Consider the following 18,731-nt stretch of genomic DNA (forward strand, 5'->3'; position numbering starts at 1 on the left):
GTAGACTAGATTATTTTGCTTTATTCTGCAGTCAGTGAACCTAGTGAGGGATTAATAAATACCACAGCTATGGAAAATATTTGTAATCTGTTGCTGGCGCTAGTGAACATAGATTCATTTTTTAAAAATATAAACTTGAAAGCAATACAACTTGATACACTACTTAAGACATTAATTGATGCTAAAATGAAAAGATATCACTAATACTAGCACTGTCCTCTTCCTTGTACTGTCCAACAAGAGCTCTTTATTCTGTTGCTATGTCATCTGGTCCAGGATTTATCATGTAGTAAAGGATTTCAGAATTTCAATCTGCCTAAATATGGGAAGAGATAGAATGGATAGTCACAAGATTTAATACAGTGGAAAAGGAGCTATATTGCAATTTGTGTATACAGCCCAAGGTTATTTTCCGCAGTGAATTTTGGCAGGAGATACTGAACCCTGTTTGATATTGAAATAACCGCTCTCTCTAATTTAATATTAATCTCTAGATGTGTATGTATTTAATACATATGTACATACTAACAAAATTATATCTATCTATAGATAGATAGAAGGATAAAAAACAAAGCTGCATTCTGTTTTTTGAGTAACTCAACCAGTTAAAAAATTCTGGATGTAGGACATGTTAGTTGGTCTCGTTGTCATGATAGGTATTCAAAATCAGCCTTACATGGGACCCAGGTTTCAGCCTTAATTATGGAGACATTATTAGTCTTTTCATAATAACAATATGATTGTCAATCAGCACTTACATGTGATTTTGTCATGCTGCTTTTATAACACATACTGTGCATGAGAAGATGATGGTGAGGTGTTTGCTGCTCTTTAGACTTTACGGACATGTTTAAAAAGAAGGCATTTTGGCATCTTCTCAAAGTACTTTATTTCTCTGAACATTTATATGAACAGTCTACTAAGTTTACCTTCTAAGTATTTGCAGAAAGTGAGCATTTAAAATTTTTTGAAGCTATTGGGGAATTGAAAATTAACTTTATAAGGGAGATTATTTTAATTATGGAGAAATTTTAGTCTCTCCATAATGCATTTTATATGAAAATTGCTCCCATTTAGTGGTTTTCTCTATCAAGAGAGCTGATGCACAGAATGATTCTTCACCCCACCACCAAATAATGGCACTTGCTCAATTATTTTACTAATCCTGCCCTTGTTTTTGAGATGACCTTTCCATGAGACCAGCCAGCACTTGTCTAGCAGGTCACTTTATACTCTATTTAGTATATTGTTTGTGTTTTATCTTAGCCACTAGATGTAGCTGAAAGAGTAAGTTTATTTCATTTTGGATTATTCGTATATGAGTAGGTTTTCTTCCTAAAACAATCATTTGCATCTCTTGATGACTTATAGTGTCCAAAATATTCTTCAGGTGTGGAAGTGATTCTGGATCTTCCTCAAAAAGTAATGGGAACATATCAATTTTACATGCATTAAAATATTGTCTCCATAAGGCTAATTTCATTCTCTAATAATCAGATCTGGAACGTTTGTAACTCACATGTTTGTGTTTGTTTGATTCAGATACCCAACGTTTCAACAAAGTAATCCAATTTAGCACCAGGAATCATGTGAGAACCAAAAAAGTTGATTCTTCTAGTCTGAATATCATTGAGTTCTTAGCTCACCAGTGTTTCTCCTCTTAGTTCCTACAGAATCTTTCTTTGAGAGAGAGCCATCTTCTTTATGCTTTAATGCTCTGCTCACAATTATCTCCCTGACAAGGCAAAGATCCAAGAATTCAGTTATATCCTGATGAAATTTATCATCTTCACAACTTAGTTCACTGGGCACAGTTTAGGCTATGAGAAATTCTTCGTGAAGAATGCAGTGAGATATTGTTACTGTGATAGATTTTTCACTACTGACACAAATCCCTTTACATTTTCTGTTATCAGAACTACTCTATGCAAATGGCAACATATTTGGGCCAGAGAAATGTTTGTTCTTTCAGCTAGCTATTTGTCATAACAACGGTTGACTCCATTTGTTCATTCTGGCCCTCCTTTCAAGAGAACTGCTGTTGGAAAGCATCTGCGTCCACAAAGCAAATGATTCAAATAGACGCGTAGAATTTAAGGTCAGAAGGGACCATCATGATCATCTAGTGGAACATGCCCACTTATGTCTGTTGACTTATTCAGTTGATTTCTTATAGCATCTCTGTGTTCTCTGTTGTAGTCAGTAGATGTGTATTCAATCCATCCAGTGCATTGATCTTGGGCAGTGGTACTCTACCACTTATATTAGCTTATATTAGCTGCCAGAATCACTTCCAGTGTTTTTTTGTTTTGTGTTTTTTCCATATCAGTAAGGAAAGCATCTCCAATGTGAGAATTTTTCCCTTTGCAATGAAGTGGGCAAGAAGGGAAACTTAGTTTTGATGCTTCATCAGGCTCTTTCTGCTGAGTTGTATGTCAGTGTAGACTGACAAGAGTAAGAATGTAACAAAGATTTAAAAAGTTCACGTCTCTGCAACCCCTTCACCCCAAAAAAGGTGATAAAATGATATTGCACTTTATTTTGGACGATCACATGGTTTGACAGCTTCTCACCACATGCTCTATATGCTACACCGCTACCTCGATATAATGCCACCCGATATAACACAAATTTGGATATAATGCGGTAAAGCAGTGCTCCAGGGGAGTGGGGCTGCGAACTCCGGTGGATCAAAGCAAGTTCAATATAACACGGTTTCACCTATAACGCGGTAAGCTTTTTTGGCTCCCAAGGACAGCGTTATATCGAGGTAGAGGTGTATGTGGAACTGAAGGCCTAACAGTGGTCATTATACTGTGTTTATTATACTGTCTCTTGAAATTCCTTTCCTCAAGTCACTAAACAACGTCATGATGTCATCCACTTCCTATTCTAAAATCTGATTTATATAGGGCAACAGCCTTCACTCAGTTTTAGGATTCAGTTTACTTACTTGAAATAAAGATCTGTTGCACATGTCATTTTTTGTACCAACAGTTTGTCTAAAATAAAACCTGTCTTTAATCCCACACAAGCAAAAGCAGCATGATCTTCATCTATAACTATCTGGAATTGAGTTAGAATGCTAGATAGGCACTGATACTTTTCTCCCAAGACTCAAAATCCAGATATTCCTAGCATCCAAGGCAGCCATGTCCAAACAAAATGAACTGTATGTGTTGTTACAACCATGTGTGTGTCTTTTGCCACAATTCTCTATAGGTGCAAGGAATGGAGTGGAGAGAATGTTGCTCCCCAAGTCAAAGTGTTCCTCCAACTTCAGCAGATATACTTGACCCTTCCCTCCCGCAACTGGCCCTGGAGGATGAGAATTAAATATGATGGAATGGAATGTGCCATAGCATGAACTTGACTTCGTCATTGAGACATAACAGTAAAGTTATAGCCATAGAACTTGAATCTTGTTCCAAACCTAAGCTTTGCTGATCATAAATTAAGAACTAGTGCCCTAAAATGCTGCCAGCATTCTCTGATTACCTTTAATAACACCTGCAGTATGGTATAAAAACGGGTTAGTGTTATCTCCCTTCTCTTTATATTTTGTCATAAATAAAACTGTATGTCTCAATAGTCTAGAAGGGGCACAGACTCCCAAAATGTTGGGGCACAATAGGACGTTATTGTTGCCTACTCTTGCTCTTTCATTCTCTTCTGTGTATTGTGGGATTGCTGCTCATTGCTCATGTATTGCTGGGTTCACTCCTCTCTTGATTGTTTCCATTGCAATGCTCATTGCTTATAATACATGCATAAATTGAGTGCATATCCAGTCATGCAGGAGCACCATAAACCAGGGTTGGCCAGCCTGAGACTGAGAAGGAGCCAGAATTTACAATGTACATTGCCAAAGAGCCACAGTAATACATCAGCAGCCCCCCATAAGCTTCCCCCCCGCCGTTCCCAGCACCTCCCGCCCACCAGCAGCTCTGCCGATCTGCGTCTCCCCCTCCCTCCGTCCCCACACCTCCCAATCAGCTGTTTCATGGCGTGCAGGAGGCACTGGGGAGGGGGAGGAGCAAGAGCATGGCAGCTCAGGGGAGGGGGCTGGAAGGGATGGAGTGGGGGCAGAGCCAGGGGTTGAGCAGTGAGCACCCCCCCAGCACATTGGAAAGTTGGTGCCTGTAGCTCCAGCCCCGGAGTCAGTTCCTAGACAAGGAGCCGCATATTAACTTCTGAAGAGCCGCATGTGGCTTCGGAGCCACAGGTTGGCCACCCCTGACCATAAGCAATACTTTCACACTTGATGTGAGACTATTTTGGGGAAGTGCAATGAACATAGACAGTATAGTGTGGGATTTGGTGACAAAATACTATTTGTACTATGTACCTCTGAGCTGTGTAGATCTTTGCAGCGCATAAGAGTGATACAGGCTGAGAAAATCAGAATAAAAAAAGTGTGAATAGACAACATGCGTTCTTTGCAAGCCTTTTGGTGAATGGGTCAATGAAACTTTATCCTTGCAGAGATTTGGGCCCGATTCTTACCTCCCATACATCAGGGTAAATCAGGTGTGAAGTTTTGCTGGTGTAAAATAGATATAAATCAGAAGAGAATCCAGGCCCTTTTTCTTTAAGACTTAACAAATAAGATTTTATTTCAACCTTCCTTACATTTTTAGCTATTATTGAGTATTTAAAATACATTATTCTGTAGGAATATGTTTCCTGTTTAACTTAACAAACATGCCATTTTAAGTCTCAATCAGCAGTAGTTTTCTTGGTTTTCCAGCTTATCAGCAAAATAATTGGTTCTGTTTTGATGTTTCACAAGCTATTTGTTCTTTGCAGCCTGAAAGTAATTCTAGGTGGTGGTTTCTCTATATGTAACTTACTGTAATGAATTTTTCAAAATTCAGTACAAACTGCTTGCCTCCATGATGTTCCTAGCTTCGATTAAGCTGAAAGGGATGAATAATGAGAATAACCAAGCTCTTATACTTCTCACAGTACCAAATCAAAAACAGGGATAGCTGGCATGGTCTTTTTGAATACGCTGAGATTCATTCAGATAGCTGGAATCTATACTTTATGCTTTCAAAGGATGCTGATGCGGTTTTGAATTTGACTGTACTAGATTGTGATCCTGGCACATCAGAAATATTTTGCAGCCGTAAATTTAAGGTACACACAATACTTTGTTTTAAAACCGCAGCTGTGTATATCTGACCATTTATTTTTACTTCCATGTTGTAGTTTTATTTGGTGGAACTAGACATTAAAAAAAAGTGTTTTTTGGTGTGTTCACAGGTGAGTTGTGTAACCTCATAACTCTGGATGTAGCGCACAATCAGCTTGAACATCTTCCAAAGGAGATTGGAAATTGCACACAAATCACCAACCTTGACTTGCAGCACAATGAGCTCTTGGACCTACCAGAAACCATAGGTATGTGAAGGTGGGGTTGGGGAGAGAAATCATTGCTTTGCAAATGTTCAAGTCACTGAACAATAAGAATAGAAAATCTAAGAATAAAATGTGGACTGTAACTATAGAAGGGATAGGAATTTTGTTGTGGGCATTTTCACTATCAAGATCTCAAAGGGATATACACTTTCTAAAAATGTAAACTCTCTCTCAAACCCAAACACTGTTAATTCTAGCTACTGTAAGAGGTGGTCTACACTTGAAAATTAGGTCAACCCAGCTATGTCGCTCAGGGGTGTGACAAAACCCACATGAGTGACGGACTTATGCCAACCTAAATCCCCTTCTTGACATCGCTAGGTCAACAAAATAATTCTTCCATTGATCTAGCTAGCACCTCTTGAGGTTCTCCGATTGGTGTAAGTAGTGTAAGTAGTGTCTACACTACAGCTGTGTTACGATAGCATTTTAAGCAGGAACATACCGTGAGAAGAGTGGTCTAAACATGAGGCTGAGAACAAGAAATTCCTGGGTTCTAAACCTGGCTCCGACACCACTGTTTTCTGTGACCTGGGGTGAGTCACGTAACCTCTGTCTTAGATTTCCCATTTATAAAATAGGAATACTGTTTGCTTATCCACCACATAGTGAAATTGAGTAGTGAGTTGTTCATGTTAATAAATCTATTTGTAGATGAATGGTGCTACAGAAGTGCTAAAAATTATTAGTTTAAGGATAACGTTCTGGGTTGTTTTTCAGTATTTGCTTTGAGTACAGAAAAATAGAGAAGACTCACAGAATCAATTTCAAGTACTAATTTATTCTTTGTATTTTCTACTTTTTAATAATATAATTTGAAAATCCACTTCCAAGTTCCCAAATGTACCATCTCGCTCAGTAAAATACAGGTTTTGATGTTGGGATTGGGAGTAAGAGTACTGAAATAAACTGGTTCTTCCCTAGTTGGCTTCAGAGGCTCATATAGGACTGCACAGGTGAGGACTTTTCTTATTTAATTAAATCTCCATTGAACAAATGGTAGAATAAAACCAATTGTTTAAAAAACACAGCCCATCATGGTTGTAAGCTTTCAGCCTTGTTGAGGGGGCAAATAAAAGACAAAACTGCACCTCTTAGGCAACATCTAATATTAATAGAGCATTTCAGTATTATTTTTATATATATAATGGGGAAATAAATGGGGGGATGAGGGGCAGAAGAGTGAAGAACCATTTAGAAAGACACCAGCTATTTTTAGTAACAAATTGTTGACCAGGAAGATATTTGGCCTTTTTATCCAGAGAGCTCTACCTGAATTGAGCGTACATGGATGAAATACCCACTGTTGCTGAATTTCATCTTGTCCAGTTAATTTTATATTTAAAAACTAGGAGACATCTTTCCATCTGGAATTTGCATCCGATTGCAGAATTTGTAAGCATAGCTCTAACTTTAACTCTTTTATCAAGATTGGCAATGTCACTACCAAAATAAAATTGTCCTAACTTCAGTCTGCAGGTGTAGTGCTCTTTGCTCATGTCAATCAGATTTTGTAAATTGTCAGTGTACGTTAGGGAGGTAATTAGGATTTTTGGAAAGGTCAAGCCTTGAGTCTTCAAAATTGTTAAGGGCTAGAGTAGAAAAAAGTGCTGCCAAAGTGATTTAGAATAGGAGGAAATTTAGAGAGAGGCAACAATGTTTCAGGCTGCAAGGATTGATTTATGTCAAAGATTAAAAATAGCAAATACAAGTAGCTTGGTTAACTAAAGAAACTAAGAGGGTTACACACATGTACAAATATCTGAGGGTTATAAACACCAAGAAAATGACAGGAACTAGGATGGTACAAGAGGTAGAACTAGAGAGTCTCATACTGTGTGGTTTCTGTAGGCTGAGCTCATTTGGCAAACCAGAGGGTCCTTGCATTTCTCTCTCCCTCTCTCTCTCTCTCTCTCTCTCTCTCTCTGTGTATCACCATCCCATTCCCCTCTGTTTCAGAGACTCCTTACAACTTCCCCCACCCGCCCATGCCTGGGACTCTGTATCTGACACCCTCCCTCCCTCCCCCATTATGATGGGGGGCTCCATGTGCACCCCTTGCCTCATGGCAGCAGTTCTGTCTTCCCTTTCCCCCCAGGCTAAGGGTTCTGTGTAGTCCCTTCATACAAGCTCCCCCATGCTGCCTCCCTTCCCCTCAGTGCCAGGGACTCTGTGCACTCCCTCCAGAACTGTTGTTTGTTTTTCTTTCTTGCTGGGAGAGAAGTTACTTAAGCTGTGTCTATGCTGTGTACCTTACAGCAGCACAATTGTGCCGCTACAGCCATGCTGCTATAAGGTACGCAGTGTAGCCGCTCTTTGCTGGCAGGAGAGAGCTCTCCTGCCGGCAAAATAAAACCATCCCTGATCGACAAAAGTTTTAACAAGAAAAGTGCAGTGTAGATGGTCGTAGGCTGTCAATGTGTGTTAAACCAGGGGTTCTCAAACTGGGGGTCGGGACCCCTCAGGGGGTCGCAAGGTTCTTACATGGGGGGGGGGTCGCGAGCTGCCAGCCTCCACCCCAAACCCTGCTTTGCCTCCAGCATTTATAATAGTGTTAAATATATAAAAAGCATTTTTAATTGATGGGGTAGGGGGGTTGCACTCAGAGGCTTGCTATGTGAAAGGGGTCACTAGTAAAAATGTTTGAGAATCACTGTGTTAAACTCTATTGGGAATCTGGTCAGAGCTAAAATAGGAGTATTGTTATGCTGGAAGGCATTCATGAGTGCTATCCACCAATTCTTTGATCTGTAGGCCATTGCGGAGGTGCTTGAGGCTGTGGCAGTACTAAACGGATGGCCAGGGAGCCATGTGTCTCCATTTTTCCCTTTTCAGGTTTCTGACTTTTCCCAAAATCAGTAGGGTTCTGATAATTGATTTTGAAATTGATCAGATGCAGTATTAAAAAGTTACAGAGAAATGCCTTTAAACTGAGTGTATGGCCTTGCAATCTCAGCTAAGTAAAAGCATCAGATTAAATTAAGGCCTCAATCCACAAAATGCATAGGCAGATATTTAAATTTAAACACATTAGTAATGCCATTTAAATCGGTACTTAAAGTTAAGCAAATGCCTAAATGCTTTGGAGGATCAGAGCCTCAGACAGGAACATTAGGATGAATATTAGGAAAAGTTCCTGACAATGAGAATTATAGGCATAATCTCCCAAGCGAGAGGGTGGAAACCTCATATCCTAGGACATATGAAGCTAGGCTAGACAGAGCACTAGAAAGTGTACTGTATGAAACAATTCTGCATTAACAGAGGAGGATTGCAATGACCTAGGCCTTGTCTACATGAGAAAGGTGCACTCGTTTAACATAAATTCCTTTTTAAAACAGTGCAAATCCCTGTATGAACACTTGTTTCAGAATAAGAGCAGTGTATTGCAGTTTATTAAATTAATTTGTAATTGATTTAAGATAAACCAAAATAAGTGTACATAAAGCCTTTTGAAGTAGTTTAACTAAATTGCTTTAAAATGACACCTTAAGTTAAGCTGATTCAACTTTCTTGTGTAGATAAGCACTTAATATGCTCTCTAATTTACGGTTTCTGTGAATTCTTAGCATTTTTCCCATTGACCTGCTCTTTTGTAGTGGAAACACATAGAGTTCGAAAACCTGGATTCTGTTCCTGGCTCTGCTACTGACTGGATGTGACCTTGGGAAAGTCACATAAGTACTCTGTGCCTAACTTTCCCCCTTTGTAAAAGGGAAAAAAATGATTTGCTTGTGTAAAACACTTTAAGTTAACAAAACATGTTCTGTAAGCAATAAGTATTATTTCTGCACTACTACGGGTTATCTCTTTTTACTAACAATGTTTTCTGGTGTTTCTCAAAGCTATTATAGTTATCATTTTCCTGTTTGTTGGACTTTTTTTTTGTGGGAGAGGGCTGTCTGTCCATTTCTTTTTAAAAAATATATGAATGTTTTAGGAGAAAGCCCCCCCTCCGTTGCTCTTCTTTGTAGCTACACTTCTGTTCCTTAAGTATGTGGCCAGTAAACAGTTGCTGCTGTTTGATTTTAACATTTTTACGTTTGTGTGTCCAGTAGACTACCTTTATCTTGTTGTATTATTTTTGCACTTTCTACCAATAAATGCTCTTCTAATTGACATCAATTATGTCTCAAAGATTTCTACACAGATCTTAGACATTTTAACTGACATATAAATTCCAGAAAATGAGCTTGAATATCTTAAAGTTCCTTTCTTCACATCACCCTAATAGAAACTTGTCATTTAGTACTTCTAATGTATTTGTGATTCTCTAGCCTTAAGTATGTGGTTCATTCTTTAGAAAGAATTAAAGTAAAATAATGTATTCATTCTTTTTTTAGCCTTTGATTTCGTCAATATAAAGAGTGTGTTAGAAAGGTTGCTGAGTGGAGTTATATTTAAGATAAATTTCTTTCTGCATTAGCAGCCTGATGGAAACTATTTGTAAGAGTTAGTAGCAGTTTACCACCTAGAGAACTATGGAAAGAAATGTCTCCATTTAAATAGGCTAATACCTATGTGTTATAGGTGAACATCTTCCCTAGCTGTTCTAGGCTATTAGTGTTAATTTCTGTGCAAAATACTGATACACTATATTGAGAGATCTGTTGAAAGGCAATCATTAAATTTCTCAAAGCGATGTGTAAAACTTACTTTAGAATAGGCTACACTCCAGGTTTTTTGAAAAGGGGAGAAAAAAAATAAGGAAACACAAAAAAGTGAAACACACAAGAGGCCGGAGCACACGGGAGGCGGACGGAGGACAGGCGGCGCTGCCGGCGGGCTCTGACTCGCGCGCTCCGGTTGGCCTGCCCGGCCAGGAGCGCGAGGAGCGTCGAGCCTGCCTGCCGCAGTCTGCGCCCGTCAGGCAGGCGGGGCGGCCGGAAGACGGGACGCCGCGACGTCATGCGCCGCGCAGCTCCCGGCTTTCCGCTGCTTGAGCTCCCGCTCCGCGGCGACGGCAGGCGCAGGTTCGCCGCCCGGGCCCGTGGACCTGCGCAGGGGCCGGGGGGAGAGCTCAAACTGGCGCCGCGGGCCAATAAAAACTGACCCGCGGGCCGCAGTTGGCCCGCGGGCCGTAGTTTGGACACCCCTGGGCTACATGGAAAGACCATGCTTACAGAAGATAGTCTTAAGAGGATATGAAAGAATCACACAACTTTTAGATAATCAGTTTATAAGTTAATAGAAGTGGGAAATTACTGGCAATGCAGTTGAAGTAGCTTGGGCCTCTTGTAGGCATGCAGTTTACTGAAAAAGTGATACTGTAGTAATCTTTAGTATGTTGCTGTCAATGAATCAACTCCTCATCTGCCAAAGATGGTTTTTCTGTACATTTTCTTGATAGTTTAAGTTTTGCAATGGCATATTTTTGGCTTTTAAAGGCATTTTTGTAGCCTTTTAAAGTTACTTATGTTCTTTCTCTAAACATATTGCTGTACCTGCATGGTGCTTATCTCTACAAAACATCAGTGCTTTGCAGCTCTACAGTCTGCCAAGTCAGATGTTGACTGGTGGAAGATAACACTGCACTGTGCTAACTGTTGTTGATTTTAGCCTGATTATATTTTTGCACGAATGGAAAAAAAAAATCTCTATCAGCCATTATCAGTCATATATAAGTATTACTGATCGAGGATGAATCTGTCATTCAGAATGCATTATTTGTTGCTATATAAAATAAAGTTCAGAATAAGTCCATAAGTTCTGGGGGTAGTGGTGGGGGGAACGAAACTCCACTGATTGATAATGATCGACCTACATTTATGCATAGTACAAAAGAGGCAGTCTTAGCCAGTTCAGCAACAGTGGCTTTATTTCTTAGTCATGACGGTTTTGGTACAACATTAAAGCAAGTTGTGGCTTGATTTTTAGATTATAGCTTGTTTTGTGGTTAGAATAGTTCAGTGAGAGAGTTTTAGCACGGAGATACAGATGCAGTGAATCGTCTATGGCTTTGGAATCCAAAGTCTGGCTTGCTTTATTTCAGATGTTGTTTTTTTTTCTAGGCTGGAGAATTTTCTTTCTAACTTTTTAATCTCTCCTCTTTTTCTTAGTTATCCCCCCACCCCTTCCCCCCCACCGTGACACTTACCTGGTGGTTGGATGTGATGAGTGTTTCTTGCAACATCTACACGTTGCCAGGTTCCAGCATATTTGATGTCTAAGCACTGTTGAAGTTTCACTGATTTAGTCAGTGCAAAAAACCTAACCAAAGACATCTGTTAATCATAAATAACTAATTTAGAATCAATCTGTTGTAACAATTTATTTTGCCTTTCCAGTTTGCTAGGTCTGTCTCCCCTCCCCCCCTACCCCCCCGAAATATCTTTTAATGGAATCCTATAAGAGGGAAGGTTTGTCAAGTTTTGTGTTTACTTGCTGGGTGTTTCTTGGGTAAGAAGCATTTACTGCTTGGTTAGCTAGCTGAGCCTTGTCTTACCGCAGACAGCTTTCTGGATGTGCTGTAAGATTTCTAATAAAAACAGAAAACTCTAAAGGAATGTTTCCTCACAAATTAATAGGACTGTACTGGAATGTTGAGGAGTTGCTAGCGAAAGGGCATAATTGTAATGGAGAGTGAGGGGAATGGTAGGGAAGGAACTACGCAACATCCAAGATTTAAAAGGGCAGCAAAGCCAATTTAGTCACTGTGTATAAGTGTATAATTTTTGTTTCAAGTAACGCTTTCTTCTAAGTGCACTTTTGTACTATAACAAATGGCAATTTAGATATTAGTTATCAGGAAATGACTTAATGTCTTGTTCTACAGATATTGGCTTAATGCAGTCATATCAGTATTTTCTGTTGATTGAAAATAGTAAATTACTTTACATGTAGATCACTTCCTGTAAGAAAAATGTGCTTTGTGTGATAGCCTAGCATTTTCCAAGTACCATAAAGCAAAAGAGACAGTCTAGAGTCAAAATTAAAATAGTTATGATACAATGTGATTTTTTTATATGAGCCAATGTTTTGTGCTGAAGAAATATTTGGGAAATGTACAGTTTATCTAGTTTTAGTTACGAAGTGTCTTATGCCAACTTGCAGTACGGCTAATGTTAACTTGGGGGAAGCATCCAAAAGAGACGTAAAATGAGGTAAAGAACAATTTAGTGGACCTTTGAACCAGAGGGAAGTAAAACATTTAAATTAATTGGCCATTGAATTGCAAGATTTTTTAAATTGTTCACTAAATACCACATTACAATTATAATTTCTCTTCAGCAAACTTAAATAGTTTCATCCCCTAAATGTAAATTTAATAGTTTTCTTATTTTTAAAAAAGGTAAAAAAGTTATCTGAGGGAGAAATTCAACAGGTAACATTAGAATTCAGGTAAGAAATCATTTTAAAATTATTTTTCTATATCACAAGCTTTCTCACCTACTTTAATCATTCTACAGTTTTGTAAATGTTGTTCTAAAATGTGTTTAGTTTGATCATAGTAAGATATGTCATATTTATGAATATTTAGAGCAACAATCATTTTAATAGGAAAAGGATAGTGAGTTGTAAGTGGAGTAGTGGTAGCTCCAAAATGATTCTTTAATTAATAGCATCAAAAGATACATTGCTGGATACATTTTCCATTTTCTGATACTGGTGTGATTTCTAAACGCTAGTCCAGGAGTAAAAAAAGATGTTCTGAAATTAGACTCCAGGCTGTACTCCATTGTATTTGAGCCCAGTGCTAAAATGGCAACTTACGTGGAACCAAATATTTTGGAAAGAGGCATTAGCATGTGAGACAGTTGAAATTCTGCTGGAAGCTACTTCAGGGTGTTAGAGGTAAAATCTGAGGTTAAAACTTTAACACTCACTGTTGCACCTTGATTAAATAAGAGGGATGAGTGAATACCAAGTAAATACAGAGAAACAAAATTGAATTACTTCACTGTAGGTATGAAATAGCGTTACTAAACTTTAATGATTATTAATTCATTTGAAATGCTAAGAGGAAGAAGTCCTGGCTTGTGTTTTACAATTTGCTGCAGAACACCATAATGTATATCCTAAAGCATTTTGTTATTGGATCCATCACCCATTTCCAACTTTGAAATGGAAAAATTAAACTTTCCACATTTTATCTAAAAGGAATCTCCCAATGCAAACAAATTAGAGTGAATACTTACATACTATTCTTTTGTATAAATCAGATTGACTTCTGGTGTCTTAACTGTGGTTTACTAGCTCTGGATTTCATTTGTTTTGTGTGTATATGTTTTTAACATTCTTTATTTCCCATATTATTCATGTTGGTCACTCAGGCCTGGTCTATACTACGAGATTAGGTCGAATTTAGTCACGTTAGGTCAATTTTTATAATGAATGCATCTACACAACCAACCCTGTTCCGCCGACCTAAAGGGCCCTTAAAATCGACTGCTGTACTCCTCCCTGCTGAGGGGAGTAGTGCTAAAATCGACCTTCCTGGGTCAAATTTGGGGTAGTGTAGATGCAGCGCTGTGCAATTCGATGGTATTGGCCTCCGGGAGCTATCCCAGAGTGCTCCAATGTGACCGCTCTGGACAGCACTTTCAACTCTGATGCACTAGCCAGGTACACAGGAAAAGCACCGGGAACTTTTGAATTTCGTTTCCTGTTTGGTCAGCGTGGCAAGCTCAGAAGAATTGCAAATGAGCTTCAGCATGGAGTGAATGAGAGACCCTGGATCTGATTGCTGTATGGGAGAAGAATCTGTGTAGGCAGAACTCTGATCCAGCAGAAGAAATGCTGATATATATATGCCAAAATCGCACAGGGCATGGTGGAGAGAGGCTACATCAGGGATGCACAGCAGCGCCACGTGAAAATTAAGGCGCTCAGGCAAGCCTCCCAAAAGACAAAGGAGGCAAACAGTCACTCTGGGTCAGAGCCCCTGACATGCTGCTTCTATGATCAGCTGCATGCCATTCCAGGGGGGACCATACCAGCGCCCCAACACTCTCCATGGACACCTGCAAAGTGGCAGTCTCACGCAACATGGATGAGGATTTTGTGGATGAGGAAGAAGAGGAGGAGGAGAATGTGCAACAGGCAAGTGGAGAATCCATTCTCCCTGGCAGGCAGTACCTTTTCCTCACCCTGGAGCCAATACCCTCCCAGGGCCTATTGTTCCTGGACCCTGATGGCAGAGAAGGCACCTCTGGTGAGTTCACATTTGTAACGAAACTTCAGGAGTTAAAAGCAAAAGTGTTTTAATGTTTGATTTACCCTGAACAATTGGGATGCATTTGCAGCCAGTACAGCTAATGGAAAAGTCTGTTTGTGTCTGGGGATGGAGTGGGAATTCTCCAGGGACATCTCCATGAAGCTCTCCTGGAGGTACTTTGAAAGCCTTTGCAGAAGGTTTCTGGGGAGAGCTGCCTTATTTTGTCCTCCATGGTAGGACACTTTACCACGCCAAGCCAGTAGCAAGTAGTCTGGAATCATTGCAGCACAAAGCATGGCAACGAATGGTCCTGGGTTTTGGTCACATTCATGCAACATTCGGTCTTCTGTGTCAGCCTCAGGAGAGTGATATCATTCGTGGTCACCTGGTTGAAATAGGGGGAGTTTTGTAAGGGGACAGTAATCTCCTCTGTTTGGTGATGCCCAGCACATTAGACCCCAGGCATGCTGAGCTGTTTGCGCTTGGCTAAAAGGGATCATCTCTGAGAATAGCCACGCTGGGGGGGCAGGAGTGTGCTCCACATTCACCCCAAAACCGCAGCCCCTCCTTTTAAACGGCAAACACAACCAGCTTTAGTTGCTATGGGAATGGAGAGCGCTGCAGTTTGAAACCATTCCCACACGTTACGAACACGGAAGAAGTCAACCCCATGTACCCTTTTGCTTACCATGGCTGCCTGCAAACTGAATTCTGTTGCCCGGCCATGTGTGATGTGTCACATACTGACGGGTGCTCAATGTAAAAGGCAAAATGCGACCTTGTACCTAAAACACATGTGCTGCCTGCTGTGAATTTCTTGATTCACTGTGAAAGATTCCCCTTTTGTTCTCAGAAATGTATCTTCTGTAAAGTGAACTCTCCCTTTTTTTCCCCCCTGCAGCTGTAAATGTTTCTATGCTCCCCGCATCAACTCCATCCCTGAGGTTATCACAGATTAAAAGGCGAAAAAAATGCACTCGCGATGACATGTTTTCAGAGCTCATGCAGTCCTCCCGCACTGATAGGGCACAGTTGAATGCATGGAGGCATTCAGTGGCAGAGGCCAGGAAAGCAGACAGTGACCGTGATCGTAACACGCAGGAGGAGATGCTGAGGCTAATGGGGGATCAAATGGACATGATGAGGCATCTGGTGGAGCTGCAGGAAAGGCAACTAGACTACAGACCCCTACTGCAGCCATTTTTGAACCGCCTGCCCTCCTCACCAAGTTCCATATCCTCCTCACCCAGATGCCTGAGAATGCGGGGGGAGGCTCCGGGCACCCTGCCACTCAACTCCAGGGGATGGCCCAAGCAACAGAAGGTTGTAATTCAAACAGCTTTGATTTGTAGTGCGGGTACAATAAGCAATGTGGCCTTGTTCTCCTCCCCCCCACCACCACCCCGTTATCAAACCCTGGGCTTCCTTTTACTATTCAGCATTGCCAGTGATCTCAAGTTTTTTTAAATAAATAACGAATGAATGGATTCAGAACAATAGGGACTTTATTTCCTGTGCCAGCTGTGGTCGAAGAGGGGAGGGAGATTGGCTTACAAGGAAGTACATTCACCAAAGGTGGCGGTTTTGCATCAAGGACAAACACACACAATTGTCACACCGTAGCCTGGTCAGTCATGAAACTGTTTTTCAAAGCCTCTCTGATGCGCAGCATGCCTTGGTGTGCTCTTCCAATTGCCCTGGTGTCTGGCTGTTCAAAATTGGCCATCAGGAGATCTGCCTCAACCTCCCACCCCACCATAAACTTTTCCCCCTTACTCTCACAGATATTATGGAGCACACAGCAAGCAGCAATAACAATGGGAATGCTGCTTTCGCTGAGGTCTGACCTACTCAGCAAACTGTGCCAGCGCCCTTTTAAATGCCCAAAGGCACATTCTACCACCATTCTGCACTTGCTCAGCCATAGTTGAACTGCTCCTTACTGCTGTCCAGGCTGCCTGTGTACGGCTTCATGAGCTGTGGGAGCAAGGGGTAGGCTGGGTCCTCAAGGATAACAATTGGCATTTCAACATCCCTAATGGTAATTTTCTGGTCTGGGAAGAAAGTCCCTTCTTGCAACTTTCCGAACAGCCTAGAGTTCTGAAAGATGCGAGCATTATGCACCTTTCCTGACCATCCCACATTGATGTCGGTGAAACAGCCCTTGTGATCCAACAGTGCTTGCAACACCATTGAGAAGTATCCCTGGCGATTTATGTACTCTTTGGCAAGATGGTCCAGTGCCAACATAGGGATATGCGTTCCGTCTATCACCCCACCCCAGTTAGAGAACCCCATTGCAGCAAAGCCAGCCACTATGACCTGCACATTTCCCAGAGTCACTATCCTTCTTAGCAGAAGGGTATTGATTGCCCTGGCTACTTGGATCACAGCAGCCCTCACAGTAGATTTGCCAACTCCGAATTGTTTCCTGACTGATCGGTAGCAGTCAGGTGTTGCAAGCTTCCACAGGGCTATCGCCACTCGCTTCTCAACTGTCAGGGCAGGTCTCATCTTGGTATTCCTGTGCTTCAGGGTGGGGAAAAGCAACTCTCAAAGTTCCATGAAAGTGGCCTTACGCATGCAAAAGTTTGCAGCCAGTGAGAATCATCCCATACCTGCAACACTATGCGGTCCCACCAATCTGTGCTTGTTTGCCAGGCCCAGAATCGGCGTTGCACTGTATCAACATGCCCCAATGGCACCATGCTATCTCAACTGCCACATCCCGGGCTTTCAGGAATGTCTGTGTCCTTGTCCTCCTCACAGTCTTCCTCGTGCTGGCGGCAAGATAATGCACAAGGTGTTTGCAGTGCTCACAAAAGCAGTGTACAGCTGAGCAGCCTCCATGATTGCCGTGCTATGGCGTCTGCACGGAAAAAAGGTGCAAAATGATTGTTTGCCATTGCTTCCAAGGAGGGAGGGAGGAGGGGATACTGATGACATGTACCCAAAATCACACACAACAATGTTTTTGCCCCATCAGGCATTGGGAGAATTCCAGTGGGCAGCAGGGACTGTGGGATAGCTACCCACAGTGCACCACTCTGTGACTTGATGCTAGCCACGGTATTGAGGACGCACTCCGCCGACCTAATGCACTTAGTGGGGACATGCACGATTGACTGTATAAAATCGGTTGCTAAAGATTGACTTCTATAAAATCGACCTAATTTCATAGTGTAGGTATGCCCTCATTCATCCTTGTAGGTTAGGGGATAGGATTTTTTTTTTTCAGTCACTGGTAGGTACCATCAGATGATATTTATGGATATAGGAATCTAAGCTGTGACTCAGCATTTTTTTAAGTGTTTTTTTACAGTATGAAGAAACAAAACCGACAATAGATTATTTTATTCATGCAAGGAGGAGGCATCAGATGAAGCAAGAAAGGTCTGAAGGAACAAGTCAGAATAAAGAAAAGCAAGTCTGATATGGCTGCATACGTGTTGATGCCTTGCAGCAAGGGAGGTTTAGGTTGGACATTGGGAAAAATGTCAGGGTGGTTAAGCACTGGAATAAATTTCCTAGGGAGGCTGAGGAATCTCCATCATTAGAGATTTTTAAGAGCAGGTTGGACAAACACTGGTTAGGGATGGTCTAGTTAATACTTAGTCCTGCCATGAGTGCAGGTGGCTGGACTAGATGACCTCTCAAAGTCCCTTCCAGTCTTATGATTCTATGTTCAAAGCCTGAGTGATTGAACCACAAATCAAGTCTAGTTTTCATAGCTGAGAATACATTCCAGAAGCGTGTGCCAGTGTTTTATGCCTGCCAGCATTGTAAAAATGAAACACAAAATGCGAGTCCGGTTTTGGCTTTTGGGGTGCTTAATTATTTGTGAGCAGCTTGCTGATATCCACTGCATGTGCACACGCTTTGAAGGTAGCAGTCATTAATGAAAGTTATAAACTGGTGACCAGTTCATGAGTTTGCCCTCTTCCTTCCTTATTTCAAAATTATTTGGTCTATGTCATTGGCTTAAAAATATGGGGAAGAGTAGCCTTTTGCTGTATTCCTTGAAGTAATATTTAGTGATTGTGGATGGTGCCTGATTGACATCTGCAAAGACTAAAGTCTAATATCTACAAAGTAAGCTTTAGACAGCTTCTATACTACACAGTGTGCCTAACCATGTTTAAATAAAGTA

General features: G+C 41.0%; 1 protein-coding gene across 4 annotated transcripts in view; it reads left to right on the plus strand.

Moving 5' to 3' along the window:
- The window catches only part of SHOC2 (SHOC2 leucine rich repeat scaffold protein), a 113,024-nt gene that overhangs the window by 65,301 nt on the left and 28,992 nt on the right, over window positions 1–18,731 (plus strand). For all 4 annotated transcript variants that reach the window (XM_039481447.1, XM_039481451.1, XM_039481450.1 and 1 more), the window contains one exon: window positions 5,269–5,406. In XM_039481447.1, coding sequence (XP_039337381.1) covers window positions 5,269–5,406 — 138 coding nt within the window. The remainder of the gene's footprint in view (window positions 1–5,268; window positions 5,407–18,731) is intronic.

This window comes from Mauremys reevesii, linkage group 7 (genome assembly GCF_016161935.1).
Source record: "Mauremys reevesii isolate NIE-2019 linkage group 7, ASM1616193v1, whole genome shotgun sequence".
Taxonomy (NCBI): Eukaryota; Metazoa; Chordata; order Testudines; family Geoemydidae; genus Mauremys; species Mauremys reevesii.